Below are 19,300 nucleotides of genomic sequence, written 5' to 3' on the forward strand. Positions count from 1 at the left end.
CAGGGAGAGGCCTCTGGAGGGAGATGTTGGCAGGGTTAGGTCGGGAGCATGGCGTAGTGAGAGGGCTTCTCCTCTGTTGCATCGGCTATCCGGAGAAAGAAGGAAGGCTTGTTCTGTCATGGGCTGGTGTCTTTGTCCAAGGTGCCACTTGGTCCTGCCCATGACCTGTGAGGGAGACGGTCATGGCCACAGCCTTGGGGGGACCTGGCTTTCTACCTGATCATCTCAAGATGGATGTGGGTGGATGCATGACTTCTGTGTAAGAACGCTGAGGACTCCCCTGTACGACTGACTTAGGCGCCATCTGACCTTTTTGTGACTCTGTATCATCTTCTGTAAAAGGGGAATTGCAGTAGTAACTTCCTCACAGTGTTTGGGGGAAAGAGGACGTGGATTAGTACGAAGCACTTAGAATCAATCCTGTCTGACTTGTAACCATTCAGTACATGTCAGTAATTGATGTTATTGTCGCTCCCTGTACATCTCACAGCCCTATAGGGACAGCTTTGTATGGTCCTAAAGTTAGGATTAAAACAGTTTGTACTACATAAGCCATTGTGAGGATTATACATTAAATGAGGTAGTTGAGATAACTTGCTTGTATCACAGTCTGGGATCTAGAATATACTGCGGTGGGCAGAATGATGGTCCCCCAGGGACATCCATGTCCTGACCCCCAGAACCTGTGAATATGCTACCTGCTCTGGCAAAAGAGACGTTTCAGCTGTGGGTAAGTGAAAGATTTTGATGATGGGAGATTATCGTGGTTATCCAGATGGCTCCAGTGTAGTCAAAGGGTCCTCACAAAAGGAAGGAGGAGGGTCCGAGAGGTAGAAGATGTGACAACAGAAGCCGCAGAGGTCAGAGCGATGCGGGCCCCCAGCTAAGGAGTGTGGGTGTCCTCTAGAAACTGGGAAAGACTGGGGAATGGGCTCTGCCCTAGAGCCTCCAGGGGGAGCATGGCCCTGCGGATGGGCTGACTGTAGCCTGTAAGACCTTCGAGACTTCAGACCTCCTGAGCCGTGAGGTAATAAATTTGTGTTGTTCTAAGCGACCGAGTTTGTGGTTGTTACAGCAGCCATAGGAAATGAACACAGCTAGTGAGCTGAGCTGAGCTGAGGTACTGACTTGACCGTGGATGGGCCCCGGGACCATCGTCATCACTGTCTTAATGGAGTCTGAGCTGGGGCGCTGATGCTTTGAGGGGCTGGGTTTTTTTGTCAGAGGTCCCCCAGTGGATGAAATGGGACCTCAGAGGAGAGCTGTGGCCTTTGGTGGGCAGCACACATGGGACAGGAAAGCCCACTGCCTCTGGCCCAGGCCTGTGCATGGTGTGCGTGTCTGGACCCGGGCACACCCTCGCCCCACCCTGGGGTCTCCGGTGCCAACCCCTGTGTTCCTGTCACCGCCTGCCCTGGACACTGGAGGCGAGGCCCCCACCCTGTGTGGTTGGGGTCTCGCTGTCTAGTGAACCCTTGGGGTTACTCTTCGGGTGTGGTCAGTGGTTGTGTGTGCAGTTGATGAGGCTGCTTTCTCAGTGTCCCATGGGGTTTCTTACGGAGTCTTTGCTGCTCAGCAGAACCTTGCTTGGTATTGACCTTCTCTCGGGCTCCCCTGAGGAGCATTTACCTGTGAATCAGAGCTGGCTCTCTGGGCTAAGGAGGAGCAATGATCCTGCTGGGGCACCCTTCTTTCCTGTTCGGGCTTAGGAGGCTCAGGCCACCGTAGTTCTCTTCTCTCCGTGTGAGGCCGTCACATACAGGGAAGAGCTGAGTTCCTTTGAGCGTGCGTATGCAGCCATGCTTGACACGACCGTGCAGCCCTGAGCTCCCACCCTCCTTCCCCTCTTTGCTTTCAATCTTGAGTTGGGTCCCCGTAGCTCATATGCTTGTGCAACTGATTAGCTCTTTACTGGATCCAGAGTCCATCCTGTCCTTGTGAAGGGCTCTTATTTCTCGGAGTCTGTTTTTCCAAATACACATGCCTGTGGTGTGTTGGGGGCTCTTGCTCCTGCCCTTCCCCTCATCGGGTCCCCTCTGCTGTCCTCCTCTGCCTTGGCCACCGTCGTCTTACCCTATAATGATGGATTTAAGGCTGCACACTCTCGTCGGTGGCTCCATGTAATTAATGTGTCGTGGGCTCGGGAACAGAGGGCTCTCTTGCTACTGGCCATCAGAGTAATCAGCGGCAAGGCTGGAGGTACAGTGGGAGGAACTTGACAGATGAGGGAGGCTTGGGAGCAGTTTAAAAAATTTCAGAAACAGAAGAAGGGGAAAAAAAGGAAGTCCTCAGCCTCTCTGATGGGTTGCATGTCTGCCTGTGTATAGCCTGCTCACTGATGCCCCATTGAACATGGTGTGTGCTTCATGCTCTCAGGGGCCTCCATTTCCCTGGCCTCCCAGCACAATTGATGCCCCGTTTCTATGGAGATGGATGGCCATGGGCGGGGTATTCCTAGAGCCTGCCTGTGCCGCTGGGCGTGGGGGGCTTAACTTTGTATCCTGTAGTGTAAACCATGGCAGGCGTGGGCCGTTTCCACTTGGGCGGCCTCGCATCCTGCCCCCGATGTGCACAGAGGCAAAGATGTCTTGATCTGCGTTGGGCTGCTCTGGTCACTCCTGACTCTGCTCATGTTTGTGTGCAGTGGGACAAACGTGGAACCTCGTGGAAACACTCACCCGATCCCATCTCTCTGCTCTTTAAAACCCACTCCAGGGGCGCCTGGGTGGCTCAGTCGGTTGAACGTCTGACTTCAGCTCAGGTCACGATCTCGCGGTCCGTGAGTTGGAGCCCCGCGTCAGGCTCTGGGCTGATGGCTCAGAGCCTGGAGCCTGCTTCCGATTCTGTGTCTCCCTCTCTCTCTGCCCCTCCCCCGTTCGTGCTCTGTCTCTCTCTCTCTCTGTCTCAAAATAAATAAATGTTAAAAAAAAATTAAAAAAAAAAAAAAAAAGAAAGAACCCACTCCAGACCTTTTGATGCTGGCCTCCAGTGCTGGCTGTGGCTGGGTCGTTCCAGTGTTCCAACCCCACCTCTTCCTGGCCTGCCCCAGCCCCCCACCACACTGTCCCCCAGCCACCCTGGCCATCAGGCTCTTCCTCAGCTGCACCAGGCTGGTTCCTACCTCAGTGCCTCGGTGGTTGTTCCTTTGCTGGAATGCTCTTTACCCGTGTCTACACAGCTGACTCCACCCTGTCAAGCAGGGCTCTGCTCAGGGGTCGCCTCCTCTGACCGCCCTGTCTCGTATTGTGTCTTCCCCCTTAGTTTTTATCATGTTACTTCATTGCAGAGTGTATCAGGACCTTGGAGTATCTTGAGTTCACCCTCTCCTGTGCTTGCTGTCTGTGCCCCACTGTGCATTCCACAAGAACAGGGACCTTGTCTTTTCTCTCCTGCCCTGTGTTCAAAGTGCCTTGAGCAATACTTGACTCAGGTGCATGCTCCACGAATGTTCACATCAATGAGTGGAAATTTCAGGGGGGCTGTTGTAGGACCTGGCCTCGTGGCAGGTCAGGTGACAGAAGACCCATGGCTGCTCTGGAGAGCGCAGCCGTGGTCGAGGTGATGGGTAATTGCCACGTCACCGATGTGCTGGACCCCACCTAACCACGTCTGATACTCGCGCCTCCAATCAGATTCTTACCACATCTAGTTTGGTTTTCATGAGCACAGTTAGCACACAATTTCAACTCTCCTCTGGTGTCATCCTTCAGAGCTCTTAACTCCAAGAGTCCTGCAATCCAATCTTCTCTGGCCTAAAAAAACGTCTAGAAGTGCCTGTCTTTAGGGATGTCTTGATCCAGGGGTACAAATAACAGGACCCCTCCCCGCCATCCCCCATTTCTCAGGTCTGGTTTAACCCCACTTTTCTCCCCCTACTGGTACATGTTTGACCTTCAGGCTTCTGAGGGAGAAATCATCCCATTGCAGATGCTTGCTGACATTTCCAGTGCTGATGCTCCCCCTCCCCCCCCTCCCCCCCCTCCCCCACCACCTTCGTGGCTGAGTCTAGGCTGTCAGCACCGCGTCACTGAGTGCTGTTGAGGGAAGACTGCACAGCCTGGGCTCCTGTGAGCCGCTGGGCCCAGCCCCCACGCCCCAGTGGATGCTGGCCTGTTCTCGGCAGGCCTTCTCACGCCGGCAAGAGGCTGCCAGCAGCTCTAGGTTTCATCTGGTCGGCAAACCAGCAGAAGAGAGCACTTCTCTTCCCCACCAGTTTCCATACGAACTACCCTGCCATCTTCCACGTGGAGCAGATCCGAGTGGTGGTTTTCAGTCTTGGCTCCACACCGAATCACCTGGGGATTAAAACTTCCCATCCTTGCCCACCCGGAACCACTGCGTTGGTGGATTATCATGTGCAAACCAATGAAGTTCACAGTCAGCCAGTATGCTACAAATGTGACAGCACTCTGGCTCTTGACCAGCAGCAGTCGTTTCAGATCAATGAAAGCTGCGACTTTCATCTCCGATCCAGGTGTGGCCTCAGAACTTGTCTCCAAATAGGTTCCACCAATTACGAAGAGGGTGGGTGGTTAGGGGAGGTGGGTGTGCAAGGGAAGGTGTTCACCACTGCTGACTTAACAGGGTACTCGTACTGTGCCCCCCCCCCGCCCCGCCCCAGATCCACAGTGGGTGTCAAGCACCTCTTCCTGGTTTCTCTAATCTTTCCCTTTCTCCGGGAGCATGGCCCTTCTCCTCTTTGCCCAGCATCCTCCCCCTCTGGGTGCCGCTCATGAAGCTTCAGTGTAGTCTGGCCTTGTGCCCCTGTCCTGATGGCTTTCGGATCCCTCCTCTTTGCTCATCCAGTTTCCTCTTCTGGAAGTGCCATTTCCCTTCTCCCTGGTCAGCCAGATGTTGCATTTATTTTAAGAGCCAGCTCTTCTCCTGTCCCTGTAAAGAAATCTAATCACACTGATCTCCCAGTTTCCTAATCTATTGCACTGACAAGCAGTAACCGAGCTCTGGCATTTGATTGCCCACTCTCATGAGTTTGTAGTCCTGTCCCGGTTATGTAGTGTGTCTGACCGACCACACAGAGGATCGTGACTTTAGTTTGTGTGTTGACCAAGGGCACAATAGGTATTTGATAAAACTTGTTGCCACACTCCATCCAAATACTCGTAGTGATTTTGGAGTAGTAGGCAAGTTGGCATAGAGGGGAGCAGTGTTACCTGAGAGAAGTTTGGGGAAGCAATGTTGCTTAATAAAAGGAAGAGAATAATTGTTCCCCCTTCTTCTAGGAGTGACCCACACCGCTCTGCCCACAGCCCATAGGTGGGGTCTAGGCCTGGGGTTCCACCTAGATGCAGAGATGTCTGGGGAGTGTCCTGTCTGGCTGGGTGGCTGAATCCCAGCAGGAGTTGAGTACAAGGGAGGACGAACAGACGTTCATGCCAGTCATACTGGGCACTCGCTTGGATGCATGCGGCATCTGTCTCCGAAGCTAGTTGGGTGGCTCCTAAGAAAGGGACCTCATACCCAATATGCTCATTTGGGGACTTGTGCCCTGAGAGTCTTGGAAGGAGTGGTTGGTAACTTGTAAGGGTCTGCAGTAGAAAGAATGTCCGGGAATGTGGCAAAGCTATGTGTGTGAGGATAACTGATTACCTTGCCCGTCATGAATTGGGATGAAGAGGTCACGTACCTACCCTTCGTTGAATGATGTTTCTGGTGTCCGCTACAAATCTTGGCTTATTGATGGGAAGACAGGATACCCTGTGATTCACTCAACAGGTGGACATGTGCCAGGCACAGTTCTGGGAGTACTTCAGTGAATGACAGGTATAAGCTCTCCACCTGAGCTGACTGCCTAGTGGGGGACATGGACAGTGAAAAGGTAGACAGATAATTACAAATGCATGCTATGATACCGCTCAGCCTTTTCTGATCAGGCCTTGGAATCACCTAGAAAAATAGTTGGTTGATAGTGAAAAGCTTCCATTCAGTGAGTATCTGTAACGTGCTGGACCTGTGCCAGGTTCTTCACCCTGTAGCATCTCTGTTGGCACCCCACTTTACAGATGTGAGGAAATCGAGGCTCTGAGAGACGGGTGTGCTCAAGGCCCCTGTACTAGGAGTCTCCAGAGAAACAGCTACATATATACACACACACATTTAAGCACACATGTATGCATACATACATACACACATGTATACACATTTACTTATTTACATACATACATACACACACAAACATAGGTCTATCGAGCTGTTGAAATTAACCTTTACAGTCCTCTGCCCAGAGGCCAAGCCAGGGTTCTTAGCTAGGTTTAGGCTGAGTGCATGCATTTCCTGCTTCTCCAGATATGTTCTGCTAGCCAGAGAATAGTGTCCTAGGTGGTAAAATCTGTTGCATCACCCTGGGTCTTAGAAGTTGTGTGTAGCCACTGACCAGGAGCTGCCTGCCTGTGGGGCAGCCTGGGGTGGAGTACCCCGGCTGGGTAGCATCTACCCTACCCCTTAACTTTATCCTAAAAAAGATCCATTCCCTTCCCCTCTTCTCCCCCAGATGACCGAAATCTAATTGTGTGCTGCCACATAGGGCTCCGGGTCAGAGCATGAGTGCCTCGGGACTGGCCACCAGACTTGGGGAGAAACCACTTCTCAGTAGCGGTGGAGACGAGGCATGCTATTGGCATTGTTTTCTTCCTCCATGAAGGCTCGTCCTTCCGTAGTAAAAGGAGAGGAGGTGCGTGCAGAGGCCACAGTAGAACATGGAGGCAAAGGCAGGCTTGGGTTTTCCAGCCAGTGGGGTCTGGGATGAATCTCCACACTCTCCTTGACTAGGTCCAAATTCTTGAAAGAAGTTTTTAACTCAGAGCTTTCAGTGTGTTCATTTTGGGGGCAGAGATGATAATGGAGTGTTGACTTGTACAACTATTTGAAGTCTCAAATGGATGATGTATGGAAAGTACCAGGCATTTGTTGATGTTATTTTGGATTGGAGATGGGTTTTGAAGGGCATCTAGTATGTGGAAGGTCAAGGCACATTAGCAGAACACCTGTACGTTAATTTCTGAAAGTGGGTGAATAATTGTGGTGAAAATGGTAAAGTAAATCTCGTTGAAAGCTTTACAGTCCTGGTAAATCATTTGTGTGACTAACTAGTTTACTGACCTTCAAATAAATATCTGTACCAGTAGCTCAGTACCTGACCCCTTAGGCAGTGATCAGTACTGGAAGCACCTGGAGAACCATTTATGGGACAGTGGCCCAAACTCTGATTTTTTTTTTTAAGTTAGAATTTACTGGAAAAGTCTGGGGAATAAGGTATCCAATACCCAGTGTACTCACCACCCAGATTTAATGCACAGTTTTCCGTATTTATTTCTGATCAATAAAAAAAATTAAGTTTCAAATGCCATTTAGGACATCCTTACTGATTACATCCATATGTTCCCAGATGAACACTGTGGCCCAGCTTGGATGACATGCCTCCTTTAAGGTAATCTTCTGGATTTCAGAGGAGGGTTAGGACTCTGATGGGCCACACCAGGCTCCTCACATGCCCACTCCCAGGGGTGGGGAGAGGTGAGGTGGGAGCAGCTCTACACAGCACAGTCGATTGAGAATGGGATGGGGGCAACCCTCTGAAATGAGGAGGGAGACCGATGAAGAGATCATGTTGGGTTGCAGAAGCGCAGGTGGCCATGCAGCTGGGGTGATGTGGGAAATGTAACCTCTCCAGAATTTTTATTCAGCAGAGGTTTGGTGGTTTTGTGGGGTAGGGGTTTGGAGGCATTGTCTTGGCACTGCGTCTGCATAAAATGCGCTCTGTTATGTCGAATTTGTATGTTCATTTGGGTTAGTGGGTCAAGTAGTGAGGTTTGGCTGCATTAAAAAAAACAAACCAAAAAAACCCAAACAGTGACTTCTACAAGATTTTTCCCTTACCTATCACAAGTCTGGAAATACATAGTCTTCTCTGGGGCTAGTGTGATGGTTTTATGATCATCAGGAACTCAGGCTGCTTTTTCTTTTTGCTCTATGATCTTCAGTACATGGCTTTTTATCGTCTTGATTGCCTTATGGTACCTAGATGGCGGCTGATGTTTGAGCCATTACACCTGTATGTTAGGCAGCTGGAAGTGGGAAGTGGCGAGGGGCCGAGCGTGCATTTCATAGCTGAATTCTATAAGGATTTAAAACCTGAGGGGTAATCTGTAAGAAGCTTTTCAGGATACCACCCCCTCCCCCACGACTTCTGCTTCTAGCTCTTCGGCTCCCCTAATTGCAAGGAAAGCTGGGAAATGTGATTGCGTCATTGGCACATGAAGGAGGGATAATGGATATTGGGTAGATAGCCAGCTGTCCTGGCCCCAGGAGGCTGATGGAAGCTATGTGGGAGGGGTGGGGGTGGTGTTGCCAAAGCTCCTCCCCGCCTTCCCTGTTCCCACCACCCCCAACCATCCCTTAGTGCTGTCAGCATCGAGAAAAACTTCATCAAAGGCACAGGGGTCATCATTGCAAGAGGATCTGGTCCCTGGGTCTAGAAGTGCCCATGTCTCTCTGGGGACTCCCATAAAGGATAACCTTTTATTTGCTCACCCTGATTTTATCCCCTGTAGGATGCTTTCCCCTGCTAAATCATTGAAAGAGAAATTGCTTGGAAATACCAAGTATCGATTTGTGATTTCTGTTCATTTCTTCTTTATTGTTCGGCGAGAAAGGAAGTCCCAGAAATGGAACAGGAGCCCTCGGACAGCTTCAGCTCCCTCCTGGAGGTGGGCCAAAGCCAGATGTACATTGATCATTGCGCTGTTACTTTCTAGGGCCGCCTTGGCCTTGGATTGTTGTGCAGTGTCAGTCAACGTCTTGTTTGGTGTCCGGCTTCTCTCCTTCCAGGAAGCTGACAGGTGGCTTGTTTTGTTCAATGCCACTCTAGTTCTGAAACTAGTAGTATTGCTGCCTATTTTGTACTTAAAATTTTTTATTCCTTCCTTTCTTGAGTGATGTATTCACTAAGCATTTATACCAGGATGCAGGCTCCTTGTGAGGAACATTGACTTGGTTTTGACACTGTTGTGCAGACACCTTCCAAAAACAGATGCCTGACCCCAGATGTCCCCCTGGTAGGTGACAAAGAGCTTTTTGATGAATGAGTGAAAGAATGAATGTGTTGAGCACCGTATGATAATAGCTCATGTGGATTAAGCTTCATATGCCAGGCCCTGCTCTGCTTGATAGGCACCCTTCTTGTGGGGTGAGTACTGTCATCGTCCCCGTTGTATGGGTGAGGGGCCTGAAACTTAAGAGGTCAGAGCATAGAGAGGGGCCGAACTGGGTTACAGCCCCTGCCATCCCCCGCGTAAGGATTCGATTGTTTTTACTGTCATCAGCGCGGTCAAGTGCTTTGCCCAAGGTGCACAGTGGGTGAATGGTGTCCTGACACAGAAGGGAATGGCAGTGTGTGCCCCTCTGCAGCCCATAGGCTGGGGTGACTGGGTGGGTACACTGGGTGGGCTGTAGGAGAGGGAGCACCCAGATGTCTGCCAGGCAGCCAAGCCAGTGGGCAGAACAGGGCAGGTTGTGGACATTGAGCCATGCTATGTGCTTTCTAGGTGCACTTGACCACAGGAACCAGGAGGCATTCTAGGTATGTGCTGTACCTGAAACTTGCCACCTTGCCAGTCTCCCCACTGCCCTTTTCATTTCTGTCGGACTCCTCTTCTTACTGTTCATGGGACCCAATCCCTCCAAAAACGCACCCTCCTTCCCACAGGTGGAGCCAGTTACACCCAGCTCAGCTCTACCTTTAATTGCTTGTGCCTTTGTTTGCACCTGGTTTGTCTCATTATAATGCCATTAGCATAGTGCAGGGGTTCGGCTGCTGGGCAGCCAGGAATTGTGCTGGCACGTTTTGAAGCCTTGCTTCTATGCTCTTGGCTTCTTCCCGATGAGTAAAATGAAGGATTTGGAATAGACAGGAAGCAAACGTATACCCAGGGGCCAAAAGCATCTGCTGAACTCGTAGCTTGCTTAAAAATACTTTTCCAGCAACTTTATTGTTGAACACCAATTTGTGTTTTCTTGTTAAAAAAGAAGCCATATTCACTGTAGAGAATGTAAGATGATACAGGTAAGTAGAAAGGGAAAAACTAAAAGTCACTTACCAACCCTCAGGTGTTGTTAACAATCTGGAACCTACCTTTCCAGGTAGGTATATTGCTTTGCCATGTGACCGCTCCTTGGGGTAAACACCCCCACCTGGAGAGAGCTTTGTGATCTCTGACCACCCCTCCCTTTGACACATGGACTTTATGGGCCAAGAGAAAAGTGGATGGCATGGACAAAACCCACAGTAAATAATTTAACAGTAAAGTCAGGCAGTGGTTCAACCTGACTGTAAATTATATCAAGTGTCAGCAACTAGTCACATGTGTTCCGAGTGACAGGAAATGGGGTTCGATGGGATGCAAGCTGGCTGCTGCTTGCTGTCTTGCCTCTTTTCTCACCTCTTTTCCAAAGTAGAGTGGAACATTGTTCACGGAGGCAGCCTTTACCAGAAAGTGTTAGAACATGAACGTGAGACCATGGGTTTGGCCCCAAAAGTCCCAGGTCTGCCCTTTGCCAGAAATGTAACCTTAGGCAGGTTACCTGGCCTTTGGTTTTCTGTGTATGTCATTTTGGGTAGTTTCTCTTCCTTAGTCTTCCAGTTCATGAACGTTTTCTTCTGCAGTTTGCCCATGACATGTTCATGTGGCCTCCCCTAGCTGCAGTGGATGCTGGGAAATTGTCTTTGTCTTCCATCCAGATGGTCAGGTGCTCAGCAAGAAATTTTTCTTGGTACAGAAGAAAGAATGGCTAGGGGACACAAGCCCTTTCCGCCACACATCTGAATTAGCAGCTACTTGGCTTTTACCCGAGGAAGCTGGTGGTGTTGGCTTGGCTAGCAGGGACAGGAATGGGGTCTGTTTCAGTGGAGAAATGGGGAAAAGTAAAATGTGAAAGATGATTTCTGCTTCCCACTTTTGAAGCTCTCCCCATTTGTGTGAAACAGGAGAAACAGGACTCCTCCTTCTCTTTGTGTTTAAGCAGTAAGGTAGCCATTTTCTTTGTGTCCCGTGCTTATTTCTCCTGTGAATCAAGGGTGCCCTTGTAGCACGCAGGATTGGATTTACCATGGACGTTTGTCCTCTTGATCAGCTATTGGCCAATACCATGAGAATTGGAATTAGAATTGAGGCCCAGGTGCAAACCCTGACTTATGGCTCACCTGGTGTCATTTTGGGATGGCATAACTGAGCCACTCCATCTGTAAGTACCTACCTGGTAAGATTCATTCGTTCATTCATTCATTCATTCATTTGAAAGAAAATGCTGGAGGGGGAGAGAGAGATTCCCAAGCAGGCCACGAACTTAATGTGGGATTTGATTCCATGACCCTGGGATCATGACCTGAGCTGAAATCAAGAGTTGGAGGCTCAACTGACTGAGTCACCCAGGTGCCCCTGAGCTTAAGTTTTAAACTACTCTTTCTGTATCATTTGGTCTCCCATGCGGAGAGGAGAATAAAATTAATCTTGGTTTCCCATGACTTTCTATTACTCTTTTCATCTGTTTTGGCAACTTGTAGCCAGAGAGTTCTTTGTATGACACTTAGCCTCCAATTAAATATGAATCATAGGAGGTCTCTTCTGTCCCTTCTATTATTTGCAATAATAAAAAATGGTTAAATGTACTAGAGAATTGATTTTAGTGAAATCAGTCACTAGATTTTTTTTAAGTTGATTTCTTTTGAGAGAGAGAGAGAGAGCATGAACAGGGGATGGGCAGAGAGAGAGGGAGAGAAAGAATCTCAAGCATGCTCCCTGCTGTCAGTGCAGAGCCTAACGTGGGGTTCGATCTCATGAACTGTGAGATCATGACCTGAGCTGAAATCAAGAGTCAGATGCTAACTGAGCCACCCATGCCCTTCTCATACCTTGTTTTTTAATAGTTGAATATTTTATTGGAATTTTAAAGTTGAGTTATATATACTTTTTGTAACAAATGCAACAATACAGAGATGTACGAACAAGTTACTCTGACCCAGTGCTACCTATTTCAGACAACCAGAATTAATTGACATATGTAAACTTAAACAGATCTTGACAAACACATATACCCATTCGGTTTCTTTTTATTCTCCCCAAGAATGGAATTACCATTGAGTCTCTATCCAAGGTTGCCAAACTGTGGTCCATAGGCATGTCATCTGTTTGTGTAAATAAAGTGTTAGTGCAACACAGCCACACCAATTTTTTACATATTGTCTCTGCTTTCTCGATATAATGGAATGTTGACTAGTGCAAAGAACATGTTGCCTGAAGAACTGAAAATATGTACTATCTGGCCCTTTAAAAAAAAAAAAGTTTGTAGACCCTTGATCTACTTGGCGTTTCTCAGGTAATGGTATATCACTTAAGTCATGAATCTTTGTCCAGATCAATAGGTAAAGATCTAAATAAGTCTTTTTTTTTTTTTAAGCTTATTTATTTTCAGAGAGAGAGAGAGAGAGAGAGAGAGAGAGAGGCAGAGAGGCAGAGACAGCATCTGAAGCAGGCTCTGTGCTGTCAGTGCAGACCTCGACACAGGGCTCAAACCCATGAACCATAAGATCGTGACCTGAGCCGAGATCAAGAGTTGGACGCTTAACCAACTGAGCCACCCAGGCGCCCCTAAATCAGTCATCTTAATATCTTTTGATACTAATATCAATGATATGATATATCAATGATATAATGATATAATTTTAAAGCTCATTTTCCTATAGAAGGCATTTAGGTTGTTTCCAGGCTTTTGCCACTAAAAACGGTGTTGAAATAACCCCACATACATGTGTCCTTCTCTACAGGGGGCTTCATTTTGATGGGAATGATGTACAGAAGCATAGTCGCTTGGTGTAAGCATGAGTTCTATGCCCATCAGTTGCTTTTCATTTAAAACCCAACAGCATTTTGGGATGAGCACTGGGTGTTGTATGGAAACCAATTTGACAATAAATTTCATATATAAATTAAAAAAATAAAAATAAAAAAATAAAACCCAACAGCAAACCTGGTTTTCAGTCCTTTTTGACTATGGCTCACAATAAAGAAGGATGCTTTTAAGTGCACATGTTCATGTATTAAGAAATTGAGACACTGCCTTCCTAGAACATTACTTATTTAACCTTTACTGTGTGCAAAACATTCTTATGTTTTATATTCTGCTCCATCATGACAGACATTTGTGACTCACTGAATTCCTTTCACCACCCCACTAAAAGGGATGCAATCTGTAGTTTGAAAACCTCATTTTATAGAAGGGGGTAATATTCCAGAATCTAGTAATCTAGTTAATGCATTCAGTATCTTCTCTGTTGGTTAAGGCCTTTCCTCCCTCCTTCCCTTATCTAAGGTATAAACATTATTTCTCTTAGTGAAAACTCAGATTTTAGTACATGATGTCTTCATAGTTTCAAGGTGGGAACAGACCAGTTTCTTCTGGAAATGTCACTTGTTGTTTGGTCTTTTCACACTTCCCCGAGGAGAGTAGATGTGGGGCTTTGCTGCCATGTATTGTGGGCACCTGTGAGCCAAGCCATCTTACAGGTGATTGTCTTTTTCTGGGGTCTAGCCCTCTCCCTCATACATAGATCCTGACGACCCTCTGACCCCAGCATGCATACATAATAGATCACCACCCGCTGCCCCAGTCTCAACTCCCATGGTGACCCCTGATTAACAGTCTGAGTTTTGGCCTCCACCAGCCATGAGAGCCGTGGTTCTGCTCTTGCCTTCAGGTCTTTTGAGGCCACCAGCCCTATTTCAGCAATAGAAAATTTCCCCCCTCTGGCAAACAACAGCAACCAGGAAGCCCACAAGAAAGTGTATTATCCCTTGGAAGTAGGCCTTTGGTTGCAGGTGTGGCTGAATCCAGGTATGCATAACAGTTTACCAGGAACACGTATCTCTCTGCCCCTTGGTTCTGCCTCCAGGATAGGTTTGTTTCATTGTCAGATTCTCTTTCCTGGAGGGAAGGAGAGGTAAGAGAACTAGGCAGGGGTCAGAGCAAGTAGCACCCCATATGACTTGCCAGCGGTGTGCATTTTATCCTCTGACTCAGGGCACCTGGTGAAGAATTAAAAGCAGGAAGTGACATGGGGTGCCTGGGTGGCTCAGTCGGTTGAGTGTCCAACTTCAGCTCAGGTCATAATCTCGGGGTCCGTGAGTTCAAGCCCCGCGTCGGGCTCTGTGCTGACAGCTCAGAGCCTGGAGCCTGCTTCAGATTCTGTGTCTCCCTCTTTTTCTCTCCTCCCCCACTCATGCTCTCTTCTCAAAAATAAATAAACATTAAAAAAAAAAATGAGGAATTGTTTTGACATGAGCCAATTGGTATGTTTCTTCCCCTCAGGCAAAGATCTGCCCCATGTGTTGTATTGTTTCTGTGCAGGACAGAAATGATTCTGCCTTTTAGAGGGCCGGTTACTTTTAGACACTGAAAATATTTTTCTCCCCCCTCCCGTTTTTTTCTTTCTTTCTTTCTTTCTTTCTTTTCTTTCTTTTCTTTCTTTTCTTTCTTTTCTTTCTTTTCTTTCTTTTCTTTCTTTTCTTTCTTTCCTTTCTTTCCTTTCTTTCCTTTCTTTCCTTTCTTTCTTTCCTTTCTCTTTCTTTTTTTTTTGGAATTTCATACATTGTTTGAATTTAACAATTCATATTATGAATTCATGAAAATGATCTTTTCAGCTTCTTATAATAGCAGAAATTATCCTTCATTAGATACTGACAGGTCCTGTGATGTGTGTAATTATAAAAAAATATTCCTAGGCTAGCATGTTCTGCAGTGTTAATATTATGCAAATGAGCAGGGGATAAGGATAGAAGCTGAGTAGGATGGTTAGATTTTATGGGAGCAGGGAGGGTGGCAGCTTTGCAGATTTTCTGAAAATGAATAAATATTTGCTGTACACATTAAGTACGTTTTTATTAGTCTACCTCAGTGCTTACCCTTTCCTCATCAGCAAGGGAGCGAATTAATTTTAGCACCCCGAATTGTTTGTAACTCTTGCCCGTATATGGAATATGCATCGCATGAAGGAGAATTGTTTTTCCCTTTCTCCTTCCTTTGCTCAGCCTTTTCTGCAAGGCACGCTGTAGTAATCTGCCTGTTCTGAGGTAAGGCAAGCTTGTTGCAGAGACAGCTGAGTGGGGAGGGGAGAGATGAAGGGTGGGGGCGCTGAGTCTTCATCTGGGCACCCAGGATGGTCCTCTGGCTGAGCCTGAGAAATGAGGACCTCCTCTCATTCAGATCCTGAGGATGGCCAAGTGGGATGGTCATGGCTTTTCTAGAGAGTGTATTTATGATCTTGTTTTATAGTGGCTGAGGCACAGAAGCCATCAGTGGCAGACCCTGGGAATTCTTTCTCTGCCTTATGCTGGCACCTCCTCCCTTCTGCCTTTCCTTCCCTCCCTCCTGTTTCTGCACCACCTGGGGGGGCGGCCTGCACAACTGACTCCTCAATGCCTCAGACACCATCAGTTCCCCCTCCCCCCCTAGATGTCCAAGAGCAAAGACCACCGGTGTCCATTTCCCCACCAACATTCCAGGTAAAAATTAACCCTGGGGAACAAATTGTCTTACATGGATTCAAGTAAAACCTAATCAGTGTTTAAGCTAATTTATGTTTGTTGGTTTGAGATAGACCATGTTTATCAACATTAAAAAAAATAATTCTACCTACATTTACTGAAGGTCAAATCAGCTCATGTTATCTCTGTTCCAGTTTGTAAACAAAAGGATGGCTTAAAGTGACGGTTAATTTTGTCTCTCTCAATGTTTTCATGGGTAATTGTTAAGATAGCTTTCAAAGTCTTTGGTACCTAAACCATTAAAGTTTTGCTTGCATGATAAACTGAGGTTGAATTCACTGGATATCTAACTAGATAAGAGGCTAAAGCACTAATTACTAAACGTAGGTTTGTGCTTCTGACTTGTTACAGGAAAAATAACTAAGGATATTTGGAACTGTTGAAAAATATGCTTTGTTTTCTGGTGTAACCTAGAGTTCATAATTGGTTACTGCTTAGTTTTCACTGGAGACTAAGGTTTCTAAGAGTTAAAATTCTGCTACATGTAGTTAAAACTGATAAAAATAAGAAAGGCAACTGTATATGTAAAAAAGAAGATAAAAACGAAAGATATAAGATAGGAAAATACATTTTTGTTGAAGGTAAAAGAAAGTAATTTTGTCCTAAATGAGACAGGTTATTTGGAGAAAAATGGCTTGGGACAAAATCTAACTGCAAAGAAGATTTGTAGAAGATTTGTGAAGGAAAATCTTTAAAAAAGAAATTTTATGTGTGGTCAGGATGGACTAAAGTGAAAATAGATGGATTTTAAAAGTACACAGGGTTAAGATTAAAATTCCTCCTCCTTTGATCCAAAGGCAGGCGAATAGACCTCAACTTTGGCTCTTTAACTCCCTCCCTCAACAGCCAATGATCAATATGGAACTTACTGTTAGACCAAAATAAAATTAATGCATCCTATGACAACCAAGGAAATTTTGCTTGGTCGCAGACCATACCCCCAAGGTCCTACAGGCAGGAAATGGAGGCATTTAAAAAACAAAAAACAAAGAAACAAACAAAAAAACTTTACAAGGTTTAAGACAGTCAAAAGGGGATCTAGGTAAACTTTCTGATCCAATAAGTGTATAAAGGCTTCTCAGAATATTACATACGTTTTTGAGTTGACCTGGAAAAATATAATGCTTTTGTTAAATCAGACTCTTAATGAGACAGTTGTTTTTTTTTGGGGGGGGGGGGAATAAAGGAAATCTAAGATTTAGCCCTTGAATTATGCTAAACTAGCCACTATTTTACAAACACAAAATGGGAGCCCAATGACCTTCCTGGAGAGGTTGAGGGAGGCTCTCATTAAATATATGGCTATCCCCCTTGACACCCCTTAGGGTGAAATGATTTTTAAGGACAAATTTGTCAGTCATTCAGCCCTAGATATTCAGAGAAAAGACAAAAATTGGCTGTTGGCCTTGAAGGGACCCTGGAGGAGGTCTTACAAGCTGCCAATTGGGTATATTACAAACAAAACAGAAAAGGAAGCTTAAAAAAAAAAATCTGAGGCCTTAGTTGTAGCCTTATGTGCTATGTCAGACCGGACTTCTCAAGGTCCTGGTTCCAAGTGCCATTGATGTGGCCATTCAGAGCACTAAAATGAGAACATCCTCAGAGGGGACAACCAAAATAAAAACGCCATAAGCCATGCCCCTTGTATGGAAACAGCCACTGAAGATTTGACCTCTATCTCTTTGGATCTCTGTGAGGGCTCAGGTAACCACCGTCCCTAGAAGGGACTAACTGGCGCCTGGGGCTCTTCACGGTGGCTCCCCTAAACCAACGGTCTATCAGAAAGCCAGAACCTCAGGAACTCTGAATATAGAAGGAAAACTGGTTGATTTCCTTCTTAACACTAGAGCTACCTTTTCTGTCCTCCCTTCTGCTCCAGGCCAACTATCAAAACACAGCATGATGATTACAGGCATCTTTGAAAAACTTCGAACTAAAGTTTTCTCTTAGCCGCTGGGATGTGTATGGGGAAACCTAATTTTTTTCTCATTCTTTGCTGATAATGCCAGAGAGCCTTAACTAGCCTTGTAGGAAAGGGACATTATAACTAAATCAAAGACTATGGTGCTACTAACTCCAGGACAGATAAAGTTATGTGAGTTTTTGAAAACTACTAGATACTGTAGGCTGTAGATGCCAGAGTTCAGGAGAATAGTTTGCTGCTATATCAATTATTAAAGGAGACTCAACTTCTAGACACTGTCTCAAGCCGCTGGAATGGTTACAAACAGAGCAGGGCAATTACTATTCCCAAGCTCACACAGCTAAAAGATTATTAAAACATACCATCAGGCCTTTCGTTTAGGGAGGGACAAAACTTAATCACATGGCCCAAAGGATATTTATTAGAAAAAATTCTGCAAGTAGTTTCAGTCTGTAAAGTATGTCTTAAAAGCAATCCTTTCAGGGCACCTGGGTGGCTCAGTCGGTTAAGTGGCCGACTTCGGCTCAGGTCATGATCTCACGGTCTGTGAGTTCGAGCCCCGCGTCGGGCTCTGTGCTGACAGCTCAGAGCCTGGAGCCTGTTTCAGATTCTGTGTCTCCCTCTCTCGGACCCTCCCCTGTTCATGCTCTGTCTCTCCCTGTCTCAAAAATAAATAAATTAAAAAAACGTTAAAAAAAAAAAAAAAAAAGCAATCCTTTCAACCACAAACTTGCTGTCCCAGACAATCAAGGAACTGGAGACTATCCAGGAAAGACCAACAATTTAGGTCTCACTCAGATGACAAGGTCAAAAAAAAAAAAATTCCAACATCTGTTTGTATGGGTTAATACTTTTACTAATTGGGTAAAGGCCTTCACCTACAAGATAGAAAAGGCACAAAAAGTAATAAAAATGCTGCTTTATAAAATAATACCCAGGTTTGGCTTAACTAAAAATTTATAAATTAATAATGGTAAATGGCTGCCTTGACTCTTTCTCTAGTAGAACTCCGGGCTCTTAAAGAAGTTTTACACATCAAAATAAAACAGACTGTCTGCGTGTACTCAGGAAAACTCTAAATAAACCTCACAAGCATTAGATGCTTTAAAAAAGATATTTTTCAGTTAGGGCCAAACTCTTGAAAATAGAGCCACCATTGATTGCTTCTCCTGCTTCTCCATCATCTGGGTTATGAGAGATTCCCCGACATACGTTGGTTACAAAATCAAGGTCTCTCCTAGATTATTTGACAGGTTTAGAAACTGTAGACATTATCTTAAGTTGCCATGTTGTTGTACTGGAGAAACGAATAAAATACTGTGCCAGAGACGGCCAAGAGGACTAAAACAAGCTCTGGTCTCTAGCTTAGAGACTCCTCTTCCAGGTTCTCCCCCCCACCTCATTGTAGGAAACCCTACTGGAGGGCCAGCATCCATCACCAGCTCACGATTTATCCAGTTCTGACAGTGTGTCAGTCACACATTGGGTCTTTGTGTTCATTTTCACTTAATTTTGGGAAGAAGCCTGTGAATTAAGGGGGGGGGGGTGTCACCCTCTTTTATAAATATGGCAGCAGAGGTACAGAAGGGTTTAGGCCCCACCTGCTACCTCGTTATGGCGCACCACTGTGGTGGGCCTCCAGCCTAGCGGTTATCTTCAGCTCCATGTCCCTTGCTTCCTCATTCTATGTGGCCTTTGTTCCTGCTGTTTCCTCTGCCTGGAACAATACTCTGTGCTCAGGCAACAAACTGTCAATATCAACTCC

At 46.2% G+C, this 19,300-nt stretch overlaps 2 protein-coding genes across 9 annotated transcripts in view; one reads left to right on the forward strand and one right to left on the reverse strand.

Moving 5' to 3' along the window:
- The window catches only part of LOC147583540 (uncharacterized), a 384,087-nt gene that overhangs the window by 304,726 nt on the left and 60,061 nt on the right, over positions 1–19,300 (reverse strand). The gene's annotated exons all lie outside the window — the stretch shown is intronic.
- Positions 1–19,300, forward strand: part of LOC147583544 (uncharacterized) — a 192,463-nt gene that overhangs the window by 152,908 nt on the left and 20,255 nt on the right. The window contains exon 5 of one of the 7 annotated variants that reach the window (XM_086681102.1): positions 6,509–7,850. The exons of the other annotated variants lie outside the window; for them this stretch is intronic. Within the exon in view, the coding sequence (XP_086537228.1) occupies positions 6,509–6,523 (15 nt within the window). The 3' untranslated portion in view covers positions 6,524–7,850. Of the gene's footprint in view, positions 1–6,508; positions 7,851–19,300 lie in introns of those variants that run through there. 7 annotated transcript variants of the gene reach the window in all.

Source organism: Puma concolor, chromosome A2, assembly GCF_028749965.1.
Source record: "Puma concolor isolate L17-30 chromosome A2, mPumCon1.1.hap2, whole genome shotgun sequence".
NCBI lineage: Eukaryota > Metazoa > Chordata > Mammalia > Carnivora > Felidae > Puma > Puma concolor.